The sequence below is a fragment of the Hipposideros armiger genome, unplaced genomic scaffold, assembly GCF_001890085.2.
Source record: "Hipposideros armiger isolate ML-2016 unplaced genomic scaffold, ASM189008v1 scaffold_29, whole genome shotgun sequence".
Classification (NCBI taxonomy): Eukaryota; Metazoa; Chordata; class Mammalia; order Chiroptera; family Hipposideridae; genus Hipposideros; species Hipposideros armiger.
The window spans coordinates 2,488,849-2,507,725 of record NW_017731379.1 but is presented as its reverse complement, the minus strand read 5'-3'; the positions used below and the strand labels follow the sequence as shown (position 1 = coordinate 2,507,725).

At 38.7% G+C, this 18,877-nt stretch overlaps 1 protein-coding gene across 2 annotated transcripts in view; it reads right to left on the bottom strand.

Moving 5' to 3' along the window:
• Positions 1-4,899, bottom strand: part of PPM1E (protein phosphatase, Mg2+/Mn2+ dependent 1E) — a 153,491-nt gene extending 148,592 nt beyond the window's left edge. For both annotated transcript variants that reach the window (XM_019636711.1, XM_019636712.1), the window contains exon 1: positions 4,272-4,899. In XM_019636711.1, the coding sequence (XP_019492256.1) occupies positions 4,272-4,744 (473 nt within the window). In that variant the 5' untranslated portion in view covers positions 4,745-4,899. The remainder of the gene's footprint in view (positions 1-4,271) is intronic.
• Positions 4,900-18,877: the final 13,978 nt, after the last annotated feature.

The window sequence follows — 18,877 nt, the reverse complement described above, 5'->3', positions numbered from 1 at the left end:
CTTCCCCTGAGCCTCCAGATAAGAGTCCAGCCTGACCTCTACCTTGACTTTGGCTTTGATTTGAGACCTTAAGCAGAGAACCCAGCTGAACGTTCCTAGGCTTATGACCTACAGAACTTTAAGATAATAAATGAGTTTTGTTTTAAGCTACTAAGTTTATGGTGACACGTTATACAGCAATAAAAAACTACCACCCCATAAACTATGTGAGGAGAAATCAACATTCAGTAATCTAAATCAGATTATTCTCTAGTTATAGAAAGGAATCTTGGGAGAATAAATTCACCTTGCTATTCTTCCAAAGGCTAAATAAAGATGTATTTGGTGGTTGGAGTGAAAATCCATTTTAATATGACTTTGAAATTAAATGTCATATATGTGTTACAGAATACAAGTTTTTGTTGCTAAGTCTAAATCTGTGCCATTCAATATGATGGCCACTAGCCCCATGTACCTACTAAATAAATTGATATTTGCTGTAAGTGTAAAATATACACAGGATTTTGAAAACTTGGTATAAAAAAAAGTAAAATATCTCAATGATATTTTAAGATTGATTACATTTTTAAATAACATGTTTGGATATACTGGGTTAAGAAAAATAAATTATTAAAACTAAACTCATCTATCGCTTCAATTTTTAAAATTTGGTTAATGGAAAATTTTAAATTACATATGTGGCTCAATTATATTCCCATTGGACAGTGCTGGTCTAGACTTTTAGACAAGTGTCCTCTTCTAAAGAATGCCCAACATCAAAATCACAGTCAGCTATATTTATTCTCTTCTTTCCAACACAGTTCAGTGGCATTAATGGCATACAGCTGTATAAAAATACAAGATGAGGCTGGCCGAGTGGCTGAGTTGGTTAAGACCTCGCTCAAGAATGCGAGCTCTGAGCAACAGTGTTGCTGGTTCGATTCACGGCCCGAGCTGAGCTGCCGCTAAACTGTCAACAGCTTGGCAGGATGGCTCAGCTAACAACAACAAAAAAAATTCAAGATGAGTGGTATGGCAGTTCTAGTATTAGTGAGGACATGGAGAAACTAGCTCTCTCACACAGTGCTGTTGGACAAAGTAATTTGGCAATATCTAACGAAGTAAATATGTACATAAGTTCAATCTGACAATTCCACTTCTAGGTATATACCCAAGAAATCTATGAACATATGCACAAGGAAACATGTCTGAACTTAGAATTGTTTGTAGGGCAGAGGTTGCCAGCTATCAACCAAAGTTTGGTGTTCTTTTCTCCAAAGTGTAGAGTTGTTTCTTAAATTAACTGTCAAGCCAGCAACTACATTTCCCAGTCCTGTTTGCTAAGAAATGTGGGCCCTAAGTGGGTGCCACATGATTCTAGTCAATGAAAAGTGAACAGAATTATATATGCCACTTCTAAGGACTGGCTCCTAAGAACCTCCAACACTATTCTCCACTCTTTATATGTTTACTGGATGCCTACAGCAACCTTGGAAACCACAGGTTAAAGATACACACCGTTTATTAGCCTGGGTCCCTAAATAACTCCATAAAAAAAAACAGCCCTTTGTTCTTCATTGAAGTACTCTGTGAGCAAGAAATGAACTAATATTATGTTAACCTTTTGGGATTTCCAGATTTATCCATTAGAGCAGCTAGTATTAACTAATACAGTGTATAATATGCAAAAATTAAACAACCCAAATGTCCATCAATAGATTAATCATAGTACAATCATACAATGGAATGCTATGTAGTGGTCAAAATGCAAAAAAACTAGATCTATATGCATCAACATGAATAAATCTTTTTTAAGAAGTTGGTCTCAAGACAGACAGTTACAAAACACAAACTCAGAGAATAAGTGGTGGCCTGAGAAACAGGAAAAACACCTGAAAAGTACAGTTAACGCAGAATGGTTGGTATTTATTTTCTTCTTTTTGCTAATGTGAATTTTCTCCACTTCTTATAGTGCACATTTATTACTTTTTAATAAGAAAAAAGATGTCGTTTTCAATGAGTATTATAACTTGTATTATATTGAGAACTGTTGGAATCCTTTATACATAATCTGTCATTTCTGAATCTGGATCCATAGTTTATTCATCTGTAAAATAAAGTGCTTGGACAGAAAATGATCTATCCCAACAGTGTCTTCCAATATTGATTCTTATAACTAAGTGATATGATTTCCTTTTATAAGTAACAAAATGAAAACTAAAATAATCAAAAGTATATTTTTTAACTCTGAGGGGTTTTTTTGGGGGGGGAGGGAGCTATCTGTTTAAGAATCTTGAAGTTACTTTACATGAACAAGCCAGCCATTTTATGTCTGAATAAAAATAGGTTAATAGCCTCTGCACAAAACACAGTATAAATGATGAAATCTCTGATTTAAAGCAAAAATGTTTTCCAACTTTAATTTTGCTAGTTTTACTTCAAATCCAAACTTCTATTCTCAATTAGATAGTTATTTTACCATTTGAATACCTCTTCTAGTTTTATGTGTATCAAAATTAATCTTGCTTTCCTTCCATATGGAAAACACACATTTACTTGCCATCATCTTTATATAGATTTCATTTTTTCAAAAAAAACCTTCTTTACTGGCAAACGTTTGTGGTTGTTCTAAACTAATGAGTCTCTTTTTAATGGACCTCTAATGTTTAAACATGTGTTTCTTTAATTCTGCAACTGCATTTGTAAAGGTAAAAAACTGTCAAAATATAAGTAGTCTGATGCTGAGATAAACTCTTCCACTTTGGTAAACACTCCCGTTTTCTTTTTAGTAGGAAGTTTTAAGTGTCTTTACATAGTGTTTAAAAATGACATTTTGTATGCCCATCTCTATTGTAGTTTACAAACACTAGGAAGACTCTAAACTGTTAATACTGTTTGTCTCTGGGTGGTGGCATTACACGCCATTTTTTTATTTCCCAAAAAAGCATTATTACTTTGGCAATCCAATTAGTATTTCAAAATTAAATTTTAAGTAGCTTATAAAGTGTGGAACATCAGCACAGTCCGCTTCTACTGCAGATATTAAATGCTTTTTGCCTATTGATAAGCTTCTGCTTTAACAGGAAAATGATCTGATCCCCGGTCAGCTTGGATAAAGACAGAACATTTACTTTCCAGGCCTTTCTCTTAATTTAGGCTTCTGAGAAAATCCAAGAAGTGAGTCTGAATTTAATTGCAGTGAATCGTGCAGTAGTAAACTTTTCTAGGTCCAGAGTAACACCTTTCATTACAACTATCAGCAGAATGGCCAAAGATTCATTCTCAGGGTTACCAATGTTTCCAGAAACTTGTTAGTATTCTCCTCTGTCATTATTTCAAATTCCATTTAGAAAGAGACGCAATTGTAAACGGTTTCTATTTCAAGCCCATAAAAACCAGAACTGGGATGAAAGGCAAAGGCTTGACCTTTCTATTTTCGACTTTTCATCTGTGCAGCTAAGCCATCTGCTTTCTCTCCCCTACCCCCTTCTTCTAAGGAGAGAGAAAACAGAAAATCTAACTGCAATTTTATCGAACCAGCCTGACTTTTCCACTTGAACGAATTGGGGCTTTTTCAGGTGTCGTTCACCTGAAGGCTCGCTTGTAAAATTTTGCTTATCCTTCCCTCCCAAGTTCTCCCCACTTCCCTCAATTATGAGTTATCACATATCTTTAAACTAGGATGCTAGGCTCCCACGGATTAAGTCATCTAAAGAGCTCTTCACTTTCAACACTGAGCGCCCGACGGGAAAATCTACTCCCGTCTCGCCTCGTGCGTCTACCAGGCGGGTATTATAATCGTTGTTGCGGTTACGCAGGAAGCATCTCGCAGCTCAGCCTAGAACCGATCGCGTCTCAAGCCGCCAAACAAGGCACTCAGACTGAGAAAAAGACAGACCCGGGCGGGAGAAAACCTCCTAGAGGCAAGATGCTGGGAAGAAGAGGGAACTCTCAAGGCTGGAAGAAAGGACCTTCCGAGGCACGAAGAAGAAAGGGTGTGTGAAGTGGAGCAAGAAGTGGGCGGCCGAGGTGAAGCTGGAAGAAGGAGCCGGGGCCCGGCGGGAGGGCGCAGGGGCCGGGGGAGCGGCTCCCGGGCCAGCAGGAGGCACCGGGACCCAAGCGGGCGTGGGCCGCTCGCACGCAGCCTACCGCCCAAGTCCGAGCAGCGGGGGCGCTTTCAGCGGCGCCAGGCGCGGGTGTGGACGGGGGTGAAGAGCGGAACAGAGGGCAGTTTGAAGGGCCGACGCGGCGGGGACAGTGGGCCCACCCCCAGCCGAGCCCCGCTACTTAACTATTTGTAGAGCTGCTGCAGGCACAGGTCCAGGCTCTCGCCCTCCACCTCCTCCCGGGTGATGCGCTCCGACAGCGGCCGCAGGAGCGGGGGTAGCGGCGGGAGCTGGGGCTGCGGCGCCGGCAACACGGCCGACTGCCCCGGGGCCGCCGCCGCCTCCTCCTCCTCCTCGCCCTCCGCTGCCGCCACCGCCTCCTCCTCGGGTTCGGGGTCTTGATCTTGCTCCCCCTCCTCCGTCGCGGCTACCGTGACCGCCTCCTCCCCAGGCTCCTCGACCGAAGCCTCGGCCGCCTCAGCGGCTACCAATTCGGACTCGGGCTCAGGCTCGGGCTCAGGCTCGGGCTCAGGCTCCGATTCGGGTTCGGGTTCGGGTTCCGGCTCCGGCTCGCCGCCGCCGCAGGGTCCCCGAAACTCGCCCAAGAATAGCTCCAGGAAGCGCCGGTAAGTTTTCTCCTCGGGGATGCAGCCGGCCATCGCTGCTCATGCCCCGGGGCCGACAGGGAAATGGGTGGGGGGAAGCCCAGGAAGCAGAGGGGGCTGCTTTCGAGCCTCGGGCTCCCGCAAGGGCGGTTAACGGCCGCACCGGCACGAGCGATCAGCACTAGGTAGCCTGGAGAGGGCTCCCGCAGGCGTGCGCGCCGCCGAGTGCGGACGTGCGCGGCCCGGGGGCGGGGGCGGAGCGCGCCGCCCCTCTCGAGTCTGGAGGGAAAGTTGGTGACGGGCGCGCGCTCAGGGTCCAGCGGAGGCCCACCTCCCAGCCCTACAGAGCGCTCAGCCCACGCTACCTAGAGACTGTCTCCATGACAACCAGCTCTAATGAAGAATTTCGGGGTCCCTCCCGTCGAGTCCGCGTAGTCGAACGAACGCTTAACTCTCCCGCTTTCCAACTCTGAATGTCTTTATTGGATGGCTACCCTAGCCTCAAGTGGATAAAGTGAACTAAGACATCTCCAAGTCTAGCTGTTGGTTCCCACTTGGGATTTACCCCAGTTTGCCTTATCTGTTCCTGCCTTGCCTCAGTGTCTTTATCTGGTGTGAACGCTTTTTGTTGTTGATGACACTCCTTTAATAAGTAGTTTGGGGCAGGGGAGGGCATCAAACACCTACCAAGTGGTAGGTTCCTTTGCATACTTTCTCCCATTTGATTCTGCGAAGAAAGGGGTGTTATCCCCGTTTCTCACAAAGAGGAAACAGAATTTTCAGTACTTGACTCCCTTGGAGGTGTCAAAGCTACTAGCCATGACATTGGAATTAGAGCCCAGGATGCCAGCCTCCAAAAGCCTTCTAGACTTTTTTTCCTTTTCTTTGCCTCTGAAGATTCAACAGTGCAATATGTCTACAAAGCCTTAGTTTTTCTAGGCTTTTCTAGTTTACAAGTTGTTTTTCACCCCCTTTAATCCTTACAATAGCGACTCGAGGTAAAAGACATTACCATTATGATTCCATTTTATAGATGAGGAAACTGAGCCTTAAAGACATTGTGACTTGGCTCAAGGTCACACGCAAGTGATGCAACAAGCACTAAATCCAAGTCTTTTTCACTACAAAGCCATTGGTTTTCCAGCACACCAAGGCACCCCTATTTAGTCTCTGGATAATACATATACTTTATTACCTAATATGTATTTTTTTCTACACTTTGTTTGCTCTTCTTCCCCAACCCCTAGCTTTTCTTTCTTTCTTAGATTGAAACTGAAACGACTTTAAATTATTCTAATTTTCTTACCAAACTACACACAAACCTGTTATTTTCGAGCCTTACTGGGAGGTTGGGAGAAGGAAAAGCTGTGTTGTTATACAGCTGTATAGATGATAGCATCCTTACTGCATACTTCCATGTCCATGGCAACATATAATTCAGCAAAAACATAGAGATTCTTTTTCTACTTTGAAAAAAAAACAAAACATGTTCACAAATTATCAACCCATCCTCTCCATTTATTGTTTCTGGGTTTCCAGTTGGATTTAGGGTCTGAAATACCATTTCTAGTCAGTTATTAATGGCAGGAGTCTCCCTGCCAACTGTTTTCATATAATACTGTGTTCTAAATCCCTGACCTGATACTGTTATTTTAAGATTAAGTGGGTTGAGCTCACTAATGTACATTGTGGCATCATGTAAAATAGAGGTCCATTCTCTCTCCCAGCTTGAGAATAAATAATACATGATAGAAAGTGTAGAGTGAGTAATGCACGAGTCCTCTGTAACTATTCATTTTTGTCTCAAAGGTAAATGGAAAGACCCAGTAAGTAAGTCTGTTTCCAGACAAACTAAATGTATTTGTGTTTTGTTTAAAATATCACCAGGGTACAGCAACTTCTCTGACATGCCACGAAAGTCTTTAACCTCCCGCTAAGAAAGTCTTTGAACTCCTCATTTGTCTTTGTTTTCAATCCACCTGTTCATTTCCATTTCAAAATATCTAGAAAAGACTGACAAAACTTTTAAAATGTAAACCTAAATGTCCAGTTTTACATTCTAACAACTATTTAACATCTCAAAATTTGACAAGATAACATTTAGTTCAAGAGTACACAGCTGTCAACTGTAACAATTCATATCAAGCTACACAGTCCTACTTTGTTAATGTAGTTGCCTTCCTCATCTAGGTGACATTTGTGACATTAATTTATGACTCAACCCACGTATCAAAGGGAAGTGTTATATGTTGGGGAAACATTACTTCTAAGAGTAAAAGAAAAAACCCACACCTCTATATTACTATAAATGAGAAGTGTGTTTGCTTATATTAATGAAGATATTCCTTCACAAAAGATCAATATGGATTCTAGTGCATCCATTTAACAGAGTAGCTTTGCCAGAAGGTTGCTGACAGCAGTGCTGGGATCTCAGAGCAGCTGTGTAGGATGACTTTGCCATTGTTGAAAAATCTTTTAAGTCATAATTTTGCATTGCTTTACTTTCCTTTTCAGTTCCTCTCCTTTTACACTTCCCCAATCCCCTTTCTATTTTTAATAATTAAACATATTAAAAGTATATGTTATCAAGGGTATTTAAATATTTTTGAGATTGTTGGGAACTTTTTTTCTCATAAGAATTGTTCTCCCTCTAATCCTTAGCTCTTTGGAGGAAATGCACAATGGCTTTTTGTGGACATTTATGGTAATGATATTTATAAGGTTATAAACAATTGTTGAGTTCAGCAGTTTCTTATCATACGACCCACCAATTCCTCTCCCAAATATTTACCCACAAGAAATGAAAACATCCACAAACACATACGCACACACCACAAAAACCCTTGTACATAATGTTCACAGTGGTTTTATTCATAAACTTGGAAATAACCCAGATGTCATCAATACAAACGGTGGTGTATTCATACAATGGAATACTACTCAGCAATAAAAAGAAATGAACTACTGATAAATACATAACATGAATGAATCTCAGAAACATACTGAGGGAAAAAAATAGAGGCACAAAAAAGTACATACTCTATGATTCCATTTATGTGAAATACTAGAACAGGCAAAACTAACCTATAGTGACAGAAAGCAGTTTAGTGTTGCCTGGGACTGAGGTGGGGTGCGGGGATTCATGGCAAAAGAGTAAGAGGGAACTTTGTGGAGTGATTAAAATATTCTGTATCTTGACTGGGTGGTTCTATAGGTGTATTCATTTGTTAAAAATTATCAAAGTACCTTTTAAATAAGTATATGTAAATAATACCTCAATAAAGCTGATTTTCAAAGTTAGAAAAAATTTATTACTGTGTTACTCCTTGTCCTTTTTGCTTTCATATGCATTCCTTTTCCTCCCTTGTTCTGCTCTATATTTGGGGAGGGACAATCCGTTCAGGCTGAATTCACTACTATTCCTTGACAGCTGACTTTCAGTTGAGATTTGCCCAGTGGGAAGCATTGGCAAGAAACTGGAAGCAGGGAGGAAAGGAGAAAAGCAAGGATACTTCTTCCCTATCCTACAAGTCCTAATGCCTGCTGCATTTCCTTTGTAGCTTTGCTCCCCCTGATCATGTCCACTGGGATTCCAGCTTTTGCTGGTGACACCAGCCCCTGAGCTCTAGAAACATCATCTTCTTCCATTTGTCCATCAGCCTACAGATGATAGCAGCTTCTAGCTTCCTACTCTTGCCTGCTATGGACTGAATATGTGTGTTCTCCAAAGATTCATATGTTGAAATCCTAACTCCCAAGGTGATTGTATTAGAAGTTGAGGCCCTTGGGAGGTGATTAAGTCTTCAGGTCGGAGCCCTCATGAATGGGATTTAGTGCATTAAAAAAAAAAGTTCCAAGAGAGACCCTTTCTACTTCTGCCATGTGAGGACATAGTAAAAAGATGGCTGTCTGTAAACCAGACACTGAATTGGCCAGAGCCCAAATCTTGGACCCCTAAGCCTCTAGAACTGGGAGAAATAAATTTCTGTTGTTTACAAGCCAACCAGTTTATGGTATTTTTCTTATAGCAACCCAAATGAACTAAGACACTGCCTCACCTTCCCTTTTGGCTTTTTAGCTCTTCTATCACTTGTGTAACCAATTGCCTGTATTCTATCCTCTGTTTTCTTAATTGGATCTTGATTAATACGATAACAAATAATACTTTAAAGCACTATAAAATGGAATATATATATGTATATATATATATATGTATATATATATATATATGAAAGAACTATAAATGGATCAAGCCAACATTAAAGCAAGTTTAGGTCTTCAAAGGTACTACAGCAATACTGAACTTACTTGAAATTAGCAGTAAATGATTTCCTACAATTAAAAGTTACAAATAAGTTGCTAGGGATCCAAGGCGAGAGAAGAAAGGATGAATAGGTGGTATATAAGGGATTTTTAGGGCAGCAAAAACTATTCTGTATGATACTATAAGGGTGGATATATATCATTAGACATTTGTCAAAACCCATAGGATGTACCACACAAAGAGTGAACTCTAATGTAAACGATGTATTTTAATTAATGTATCAATATTGGCTCATCAACTCCAACAAATGTACCTCGTTTATGTGTTTGTAATTGAGGAAACTGTGGTGGGGGGCAGAAGAGGGCATATATGGAACTCTCCATCCTTTCCACTCTTTTTTTGTAAGTCTAACATTGCTTTAAAAATCAAGTTTATTAGTTTTTTATGTTAATATTTGATATATGGTGAATAATTGGTGCTTGTAACTAAGAAAATGTTAACTCCTCAATTTATCTCCAGTTAGTATCTGCTTGGTTACAAGTCTAGAATAGTCTGTCTATTCTCAAGTATGCCTGTTTTACCTCTTTATAGGTGAAAAATAGAAAACTGTTTCCAGAAAGAGCCTCAATTTTGTTATTGCTGATTGTAAAAAATTATTGATTTGAAGCTGATACTGTATCTCAAATGATATATCAAATGATAAATATATCATTTTTATGTAAAATAAAGTTTAATGTAAAATATTGACATTTTATATTTTTGAGAAAGTGTAATAATGATGTGTGTGTGTGTGTGTGTGTGTGTGTGTATGTGTGTGTATCAGATCTTAGTGCCTAGACAAATGTTTAAGGCTAGACCTAATGATGCTAAATTGCAAATATAAAAATATGTAATTTTTTACTCACATTTTAAAAACTGAATGGAAGGAAAACTAATATGTAAGGATTTTTTTAAGATATTAATTCAATTGTGTTGTCAAACTGACTAGTAGGGAGCAACAGAATACCTTATAACTGAAAAAACTGAGCACATAAAAATGTTTTCAAATAAGAACTTCTTCCTGGGCTGGCCAAGTGGCATGTTGGTTAAGGGTTGGCTTGGGATGCTAGCTCTGAGCATCAGGGCCCCAGTTCGGATCCCACATGAGGGACAGTGATGCTGTGCCCTCTACAGCTAAGATGGTGAACAACAGCTTGACCTGGAGCTAGGCTGCCGTGAATCCCTAGCAACAGCGTAGGCTACAGTAGGGCTGGCCAGCAGCTGGCGTGTGCTTTCGTGAGCTGCTGTGAGCCACCGTCCAATGGCCGGTGAGCGACTGCCTCACCTGGGAAGAGCACAATGATAATACCAACATGGGCCAGTGAAGCGATGTCCTTCAGACAACTAGACTGAAGAACAAAAGGACCAACTTGTCTGTTTCCCTTCCCCGATTCCCCAACGCTGTTCTCCTCCCCCAATTCCCCAATAAAATCTTTAAAAAAAAAAAGAACTTCTTCCTCCTTTCTCCTTAATATACCCTAGCAGCTAGGGCCTAACTGCATCTTCTACATCCTAGATCAATAATGTAACTTTAAAATCATCTCCACTTGCTGCCAAAAATACTACTGCTATATTAATTTTTATTCCTTTTCTATTGCTGGCTAATATGGTTATATTGCAACAGTCCAAAGCTGTCAAAATTAAAATTCACATCATATGATACCAGGCCCACATGCATTCTTTTCATCCATTTTAAAAAGCAAAGATGTCCCCCAAACAGGTACCGTTAATAGTAACAATCTTTGTTTTTGTCTAGCACAGTTCTTAGAGGAACCAAAATTATTGTTGAAATTAAGACATTCTTCTGAAGAAGAGGACATGGAGAAGACATGCTTCTGTGGAAGAGGGCATGGGTTGATGGTAATTTTTGATGGAGGTAGTATGAATGGCTAACGTGGTATATTTCTTCTATAATAAGTAGTTCTAAAATGTATTGACTCTATTTTTAAAAATCCACTTCAATATTTTGCTACTAAGTTTTCACTTCACAAAACCAAAAAGTGCTTTGTGGTGGTAAATACCTATCTTTATCATTATCATCTAATTTTTAATTCCCTTCATGTATTTACTTAGAATAAATACAAGCAAGAATTGAGAGTGATATTGATCATGTTCTATTTTAGTCAGCAGACTCTTGTTCCCCACTCCGGAGCACTCATCAAAAAACACACTGTTTCTTTAAATGCAAATTAACCAGGCAACTAAATATGAAAACTCTTCACAAAGGTGTCTTCAATTCTCAAATACTGAACACTTTATTCTTCGTTGAGTGTGGTGCTGATGGAATTGAGCCACAATGACATTTGTGACTAGAAGGGAAGATGGAAATGATTCCATTAACCTAGAGTGCTGTAACATATGGTAATCAGAGGTGGTAGAATAGCTGTGTTGGACAAGGTTAGAAGTAAGCCATGTGGCACAGACATTATCAATTACCACACATGGTAACCATGCTGACACAATGTATCTTCTCCAGAAAGGAAATGATTTGGGCATATGAAGTGGTTTGCTGCCCTATGAAAGAGTGATCTATAAATGACATATCTGGCACCAATATAGCACACGTGGTTTCTAGTAATTTTGCAAGTTGAGGACTATTAAGATTTGATGAACCTCCATATCCCTAAATATCAGTACAATAAATTGCAGTTATTTACACAAAGGCAGCAAATCAAAATATCTATGCAAAATAAACCTGGGTCCTTCACATATAAAGTAATTAATTTCTCAAGTATCTCTTAAAATTGTCACATAAAATTCTGAAATTTTCGTATCTCTGTAAATATATGCCAATAATTTCATGATTCTTTAAGATATAAAACCTATAGGCATGGGCAAAGTTCAAGATTAGAACTAAGCTATACTGGGAGATGAAATTACAATAATTTGTTCCAAGTATTGGCAAAAAAAATTGAATTTGAAAAAAACATGATGAAAACTGTGTTTTAAGAAATTTAATACACAAACATTCTTTCAGATGAGCGCTGGGTAGACTGAAGAAGAGAAACTGAAGGCTGAAAGATCAGTTGGGCAATGGGAGAATGAGTGGAGAAAAGAACAGTGTCAGTGGGAACGAAGATGAACAGAAGGAGCTAAAACGCTATAAAGGAAAATCTGAAATTCTAAGGCACCTGAAGATACAACTTGGGAAGAGCCGGCAACCCACCCAGAGAGGCTCTAAAGTGGTTGTTCTGGCTATCTACTGCTGCATAACAAACGACCTCAAAACTTAGTGACTAAAACAAAAATCATTTTACTCTATTTCACAGCTCCATAGGTTGCCTGAACTCATCTAGGTGGTTCTCACCTGCAGGTCTCATGAGAGTGTAGTCAGATACCAGTCAGATGGGGATAAAGTCATTTGCCGGTTCAAATGGGCTAGATGTTCAAGATAACTCACTCACATTATACTTTTTTCATTTATATTGAAAAAAAATGAGTGAAAAAATGACTAGTGTGCAAATTGTTTTCAAGATATTAATTTGATTGTGTTGCCAAACTGGCAGCTGAAGCTGGCTGTTGACTGGGAACTCAGCTGGGGCTGTCAATTGTAATGCTTACATGTGATGATTCCAATATGATGGCCCTAGGGTAGGCAGACTTCTTCCATGGTGGCTTAGGAACAGTTCCAAGAACGAATGTTCCAATGAACAAAACAGAAGGTACATAGACTTTTATGACCTGGTGTTGTAAGTCAATAGCATTACCTCTGTGGTACTCTATTGGTCAAAGCAGTAATAAGCCCGTTCAGATTCCAGAGAAGGGGACATAATACACCCCACCTCCTGATGGGAGGAGTGTCAAAGAATTCGATTTAAAACTACCATAGTGAGAAAAAAAAAAAAACTACCATAGTGACATTTACCTGCATGACTTTATGACAAAGTTTAGCAACTTGTACTTAGAGGCTTAGAAATTTGAGTGTTCCAAACTTAATTTCACGGAGGGATATTAACTAACACTAACAAATCTCATAAGAAACTAATATATAAAAATCACAATTACAACATATGAATTTACAGTGAGAACTATTACTTCCATTGGGACAAGGCATTTATACCTGTAACTAAAGTACCTGGGTTGTAACTAAAGTACCGGGATTCAATTATCAACAAGTTGATAATTGATGTGCATGAAATCAGAGTTCATTATAATTCAACTATTTAATAGCATCAACTGACAAACCTCAGGCATCTATTTCCGCAATAAGGATCAGATATCAGGACCAGTCTAAGAATAACCCTCATCCCCTTGAACAGGGCTTAAGTGGTTACTCCATTTTAAGAGTTTGCTCCATTTTTACCCTCCCTTTTCTACCATACTGTATTGCTGACCAATACTTCTGATTGACACATTTCAAGAATACAGCCCCATGCCATATTTTCTCAGGTTAAGAGTTTCTAAGCTCAGCATTATTGATCTTGTGGGCCAAATAATTCTTTGTTATAGGGGCTGTAATGTACATTTTAGGATATTTAGCAGCATACCTGACCTTTACTCACTAGACGCCAGCGGCACCTGTCCCTACAGTTGTGATAACCAAAATATCTCTCACTTGCCAAATGTTCCCTGGGAGGCAAAATCATCCCAAGTTGAGACCCACTTCATTAATGTAACTAAGGACATAGCATGGGCTCTGGAGTTAGACTTATTTTGAATTTCTGATAGGCTGTTTCCTAATGGTATGACTTTGAGCAAATCATAAATTACAATATACATTTCTTGTTTTTGGTTGTCCAGCAGCTATATCCCTCTCCTAACAGCATCTCAATCTCTGGGAATCACCTCTCCTCCACTGTATTAATATGTAGTTTTGGCAGGATGTTAAAAGCAGATCCCTAGCCTGTTCTTGCACAAACCAAAGATAACCCTAGTGGCTTCTCCCAGATTCTATCACATCCTGAGATCAATAGATCAATAGAATACTTTCTCCCCAGACTTTGAATCCTGAGCAAGAAATAAGGATGCAAGAAGGGCATTTCCCCATGTATAAGATGCTCCCAAGTATAAGATGCACCTTAATTTTGGGGCCTGAAATTTGAAAAAAAAATGTATTACATAAAGTTATTGAACTCAAGTTTTATTCATCATAAAATTCGTACAACTCCTCATCACTGTCAAAACTCCCAACCATTAGCTTGTCCTCATCTGTATCTGATAACGAATCACTGTCTTCATATATTGCCTCCTTCTCAGTTCCGTCTATGGCATTTGAAATCCATAACCACTGTATAAGACGCACCCAGTTTTTAGACCCCAAATTTTTCAAAAAAGGGTGCGTCTTATACATGGGGACATACGGTAGTTCATTCCTTAGTAGGCTCCCGCCATGAAACCATTCCTATGGTCCCTGCTCTCTGGCACTCTGGAACTAACTAGGTCATCCATTTCCAAGCTGGCGTTGTCTGCCTTCCTATTGTTTCTTTAAGTTTTTAATATCTTTCCAATACATTCTTTTTGGTTTATATTGCCAGTAAGTTTCCAATATTTACAACTGAAGAATAGCTGTAACTTCTCTGAGAATAAAAATACCTACCCTCAACCAAGTTAATAAATGGGCTATTTAGTAACTATACATGTAAAGGAATTAGCATAGTCCCTGGAATGTAGTAATCATGCAATAAATGTTATAGCTACTATTGGTAAGGGTCTTAAAAAGATTTCAGTTTAATTCTGAGAGCAAACTTGTTTCTCTAACTTCCAAGTTCTTAAGAGTACAACTTACTGGAACTTGAGTGTACCTCATACACAATTAAAAATTTGGCAACAGATTAAATGTGTAGTCATCATGAAAGTAAGTCTTGGGAAAAGGTTCTCAGTTTAAGAGAAATGAAGTAGAAAAAGAAAACTAGATTAGGGGAAAATGTGTTGGTTTTAAATGTGTCAAATATTTGATAGAACTTTATAACATGTTAATTAAAAATGGACTGCAACAGGTTTGGAGCATGGGTGACATGTCGAGCTTAATATGTTGATTTGGGACACACACAAAAAGATAAACATGGCAACTAAAATAAGGAACTAGGATAATTCTTCCAAGGTTGGAGAGAAAAGTGTACATCAACAGAGATTCTTTCATTATAAGCAGAAGCCAACTCTGGCTGATTTAAACAGACGATTTATGAAAGGACTAATGAAGTAATCCATTAGCAGAAATAGGGCCACTCCAGATATCTGGTTAGTAGAGACTCCTCAACTATCTTATTCTGTCACTGCTGCTAGAATAAATGCATTTCAACCACTTTTTCCCAATCCTGGATCCCTCGCTCAAGTTTCAAAGTCCAGGGATAGGAGTTCAATTGACTTGGCTTGAGTCACTAACAGAATTTACAATAAGACTGCACACATTGGAGAATGGGAAACACAACTGTACAAAAGGAAAAAGGAGAGCTATTAGCATGGGGACATGTATGTTGATTGTCAAAAAAAGACCCTATGAATGTACATTAGAGGGGTAACCAACGCAGGTAGAAGAGCAGTATGGCCTAGTACCAGAGATGCCAAGGGAGGAGAGTTTCAAAGTGTCAAATGTTGCTTCAAGAATGAAAATAGTAAGGTAAAAGGCCTAAAAGACAATCAATTTTATTGAACTTCAGATACAATTTTGGTGGAATAGTGACTGAGTAAGAAATTTAAAAAGCCAGGTTAGAAAAAAAACGAATTGATGAGAGGCCCAGTTTTTAGTAAGTTTATAAAGTGCTTCTTCTTCCATGACAACAGTGTAGTTTCTCTACGTAAGCAAATCAAGAAGCCTTGGCAGCATAGCCACATCTTTCAGTTTAGAGCATGGGTGATAAGAGTTTCACTTCCATTTTCATTAGATATTTGAGAGCCAGTTCTGTGCCAGGGATGCTGTTCTAGCACTGAGGATACAACAGTAAACAAGTACCCTGCTTTCATGGGGCTTACAGTCCAGTGGGAGGGTTAGATAATAGGTCACTAAAAAATGCCCTCTGAGCTGTGTGAGCTACCGTGAATGGCTGGCAGCCAGCGTGAGCAGCCAGCAGTCGCTGTGAGCGGCTAACCAATCAGTGGCGACTGATTGCCTCACCCAGGAAGAGCACAATGATCATACCAACATGGGCCAATGAAGCGACGTCCTCCACAACTAGACTGAAGAACAAAAACAGCAATTTGTCTACCTGTCTGTTCCCCTTCCCCGATTCCCCAACACTGTTCCCCTCCTCCCAATTCCCCAATAAAATCTTTAAAAAAAAAAAAAAGAATGCCCTCTGATAGTGGCAAATGCAATGACCAAAATTAGGGTATTGCGATAGTGATAAGGGAGGTCAACATTATGTAGGATGGCCAGGGAAGGCCTCTCCAAGGAGGTAAAATCTGAGCTAAATCTAAAAGACCAGGAGTGAGCCACATGGAAATCCAGAAAAGCTGGTATAAAGGCCCGAAAGCAAGAATGAACTTGTGTTTATTTGAAGAACAAAGTTCAATGTGACTGAAGCATAGGCAGCAAAGGAGTGAATGGTATAATATGAGCACGGAAAAGCAAGAAGAAGATAGATCATGTAGCGCCTCCGTAAGGAGTCTGGCTTTTACTCTAAGTGTAACAGGAAGCCACCGGAAAGTTGAAAGTAGGTAAGTAACATGAACTGATATATCTTTGTAAAAGATCCCTCTGATTCCTGTTGTAGGAAATAGATTATAAGGGAGGTGAGTTGAAGTACGGAGACTAATTGGGAGGTTATTGCTATAGCCCATGTGAGAAAAGACTTTTTACAGTATAGTGGTAGCAAATGGCAATGGAGAAACTATATTTAAGACTATTTTGAGTATAACTGATAGGACTTGCTAACAGATTAGATGTGGGAGTGAGGATATGAAAGTAATCAAGTGTCTTCAATTTTTGGTTCAAATGAAATTTGTATGGATAGTGGTACATACTGAAATAGTAGATATACTTCTTTTGGGGGTGACTTGAGGGGTTAAGTTTGAAATACTTATTACACGTGTAGTGAAGATGTCAAGTAGATAGTTGGTTATACCAATCTGGAGCTGAGACGAAAGTCAGGATTGAATTACAAATCAGCACCCTCCTTTTCATCAACTTGAGATAATTCCTTATCCATTATTTTCTAGTCTAACCATCTTACCCATGAAAAAGAAGTATTTGTTGAAAATAATCAAGAAATAAATCAAGAAACCCCAAGATTCATGAAGAAAAATGTATTAGCATACTACTACTATGTTCCACTAATTGTCCTCTGTTGAACTTGCCTGATATTTTGGCTGATGTAAGATAGAGTCACTGGCATTTTTCATAAAACTGCCTTCTGAGATTACCACTAAGTGCACTTTAATCAGGGACCCTCTGTCAAATTCAAAACTCAAGGCCATAGTGAACATCCAAATCCATTCGAGAGAGATTTAAACATAAAATAACACTTGTTGAAAGTTCTATAAGGAAAAATGGGGGAATTTAACAATCATGGAGTGGGGAAGTCTAAACAGGACACAAAACTCAGAAACAATATAAAAGTGAAAAACTGACTACATAAAAATCAAATTTCTGTGAGGCAAAAATTAAAACAAACTGTGAAAACATTTGCCATGTCACAAAGGCCTAATACCTTCCTTAACATGTAAAGAACTCTTACAGATTAACAAGACCAACCATCCAATAGAAAAATGAAAAAAATATAAACAGCCAGTTCATAGAAAATGAAATAACGTATAAACAGATGAAGAGATGTCCAACATCGCTTATAAAAAATGAACTAGAAAATGGAATATCACACTATGAGATGTCATTTTTATAAACTTATCAAATTGGCAAAAAAGATAAAATACTGTGTTGTCAAGGGTGTGTAGAAACAACCACTCTCAAATATCACTGGTGGAGATATGAATTGGTAGTCTCTCTCGAGGATAATCTGGGCAACATCCATCAAAGTTTTAAATGCATATACACTCTGACCAATTCCTTATAGCCTCCCAAAAATTTAGTTAACCTAAATATCCATCAGTAAAAGAATGATTAAATAATAGTATATTTGTACAATGGAATATCACACAGCAATTTTTTAATTGAGAAAAATTCTATATATACTGACACAAAAATAATTTACAGATTTGGGTATTGCAATTTTGTGATTTGGGTGTTGAAGAAAATTATATTTATATTTTAGATACATGGAATAGCTCTGGAAGGTCACACAAGAAACTGGTAATGTTGGTTGCCACCTAAAAATGAACTGAGTGACTAAGGAACAGGGGAAAAAAGATTTACTTTTCACTGAACTTAAAATCTTGTGCAGGGTTACAGGTTAGTTCAGTTGGTTAGAGCATGGTGCTGATAACACCAAGGTTGCCTGTTTCATCCCCATATGGGCCACGGTGAGCTGCGTCCTCCTTTAAAGAGTCAACTATGCCATTGTAGCATGAAAGCAATGTGTAACCAATGACCATGGCTGTTCCCCAATAAAATTTAGAAAAAAGAAAAAAAAATCTTGTGCAAATAGTACTTATTAAAAGACAAAGATCAAAAAATCATTTTTTTCTTTAAGAATTTATGGTATACTTCCTATCATTAGACCAAGACTTATAATATATAACCAATGAAGTTTTTTTCTTTGCCTTGGTTTATATGACTTAACACAAATTCTCTTTACTTTTCTACATTGCTTTTATCTTTTATCTGTGTTAATTTTTTCATTTTGAAAGTAGATAGGACATGATTTCCATGATTCTCAAGCCCTTCTGAAAGAACCCAAATTTTTTTTTTAGCAGAGCCATCCTGCTAAGAACCCAACTTTTATATCCTCATAAAATAAGCTACATGTAAAATCACTATCAAAGTAATAGTGCATTTAAAAACTCACATCTTACTACACATGATGACAGTCAAATGGATAGTTGAAGCACAAAAA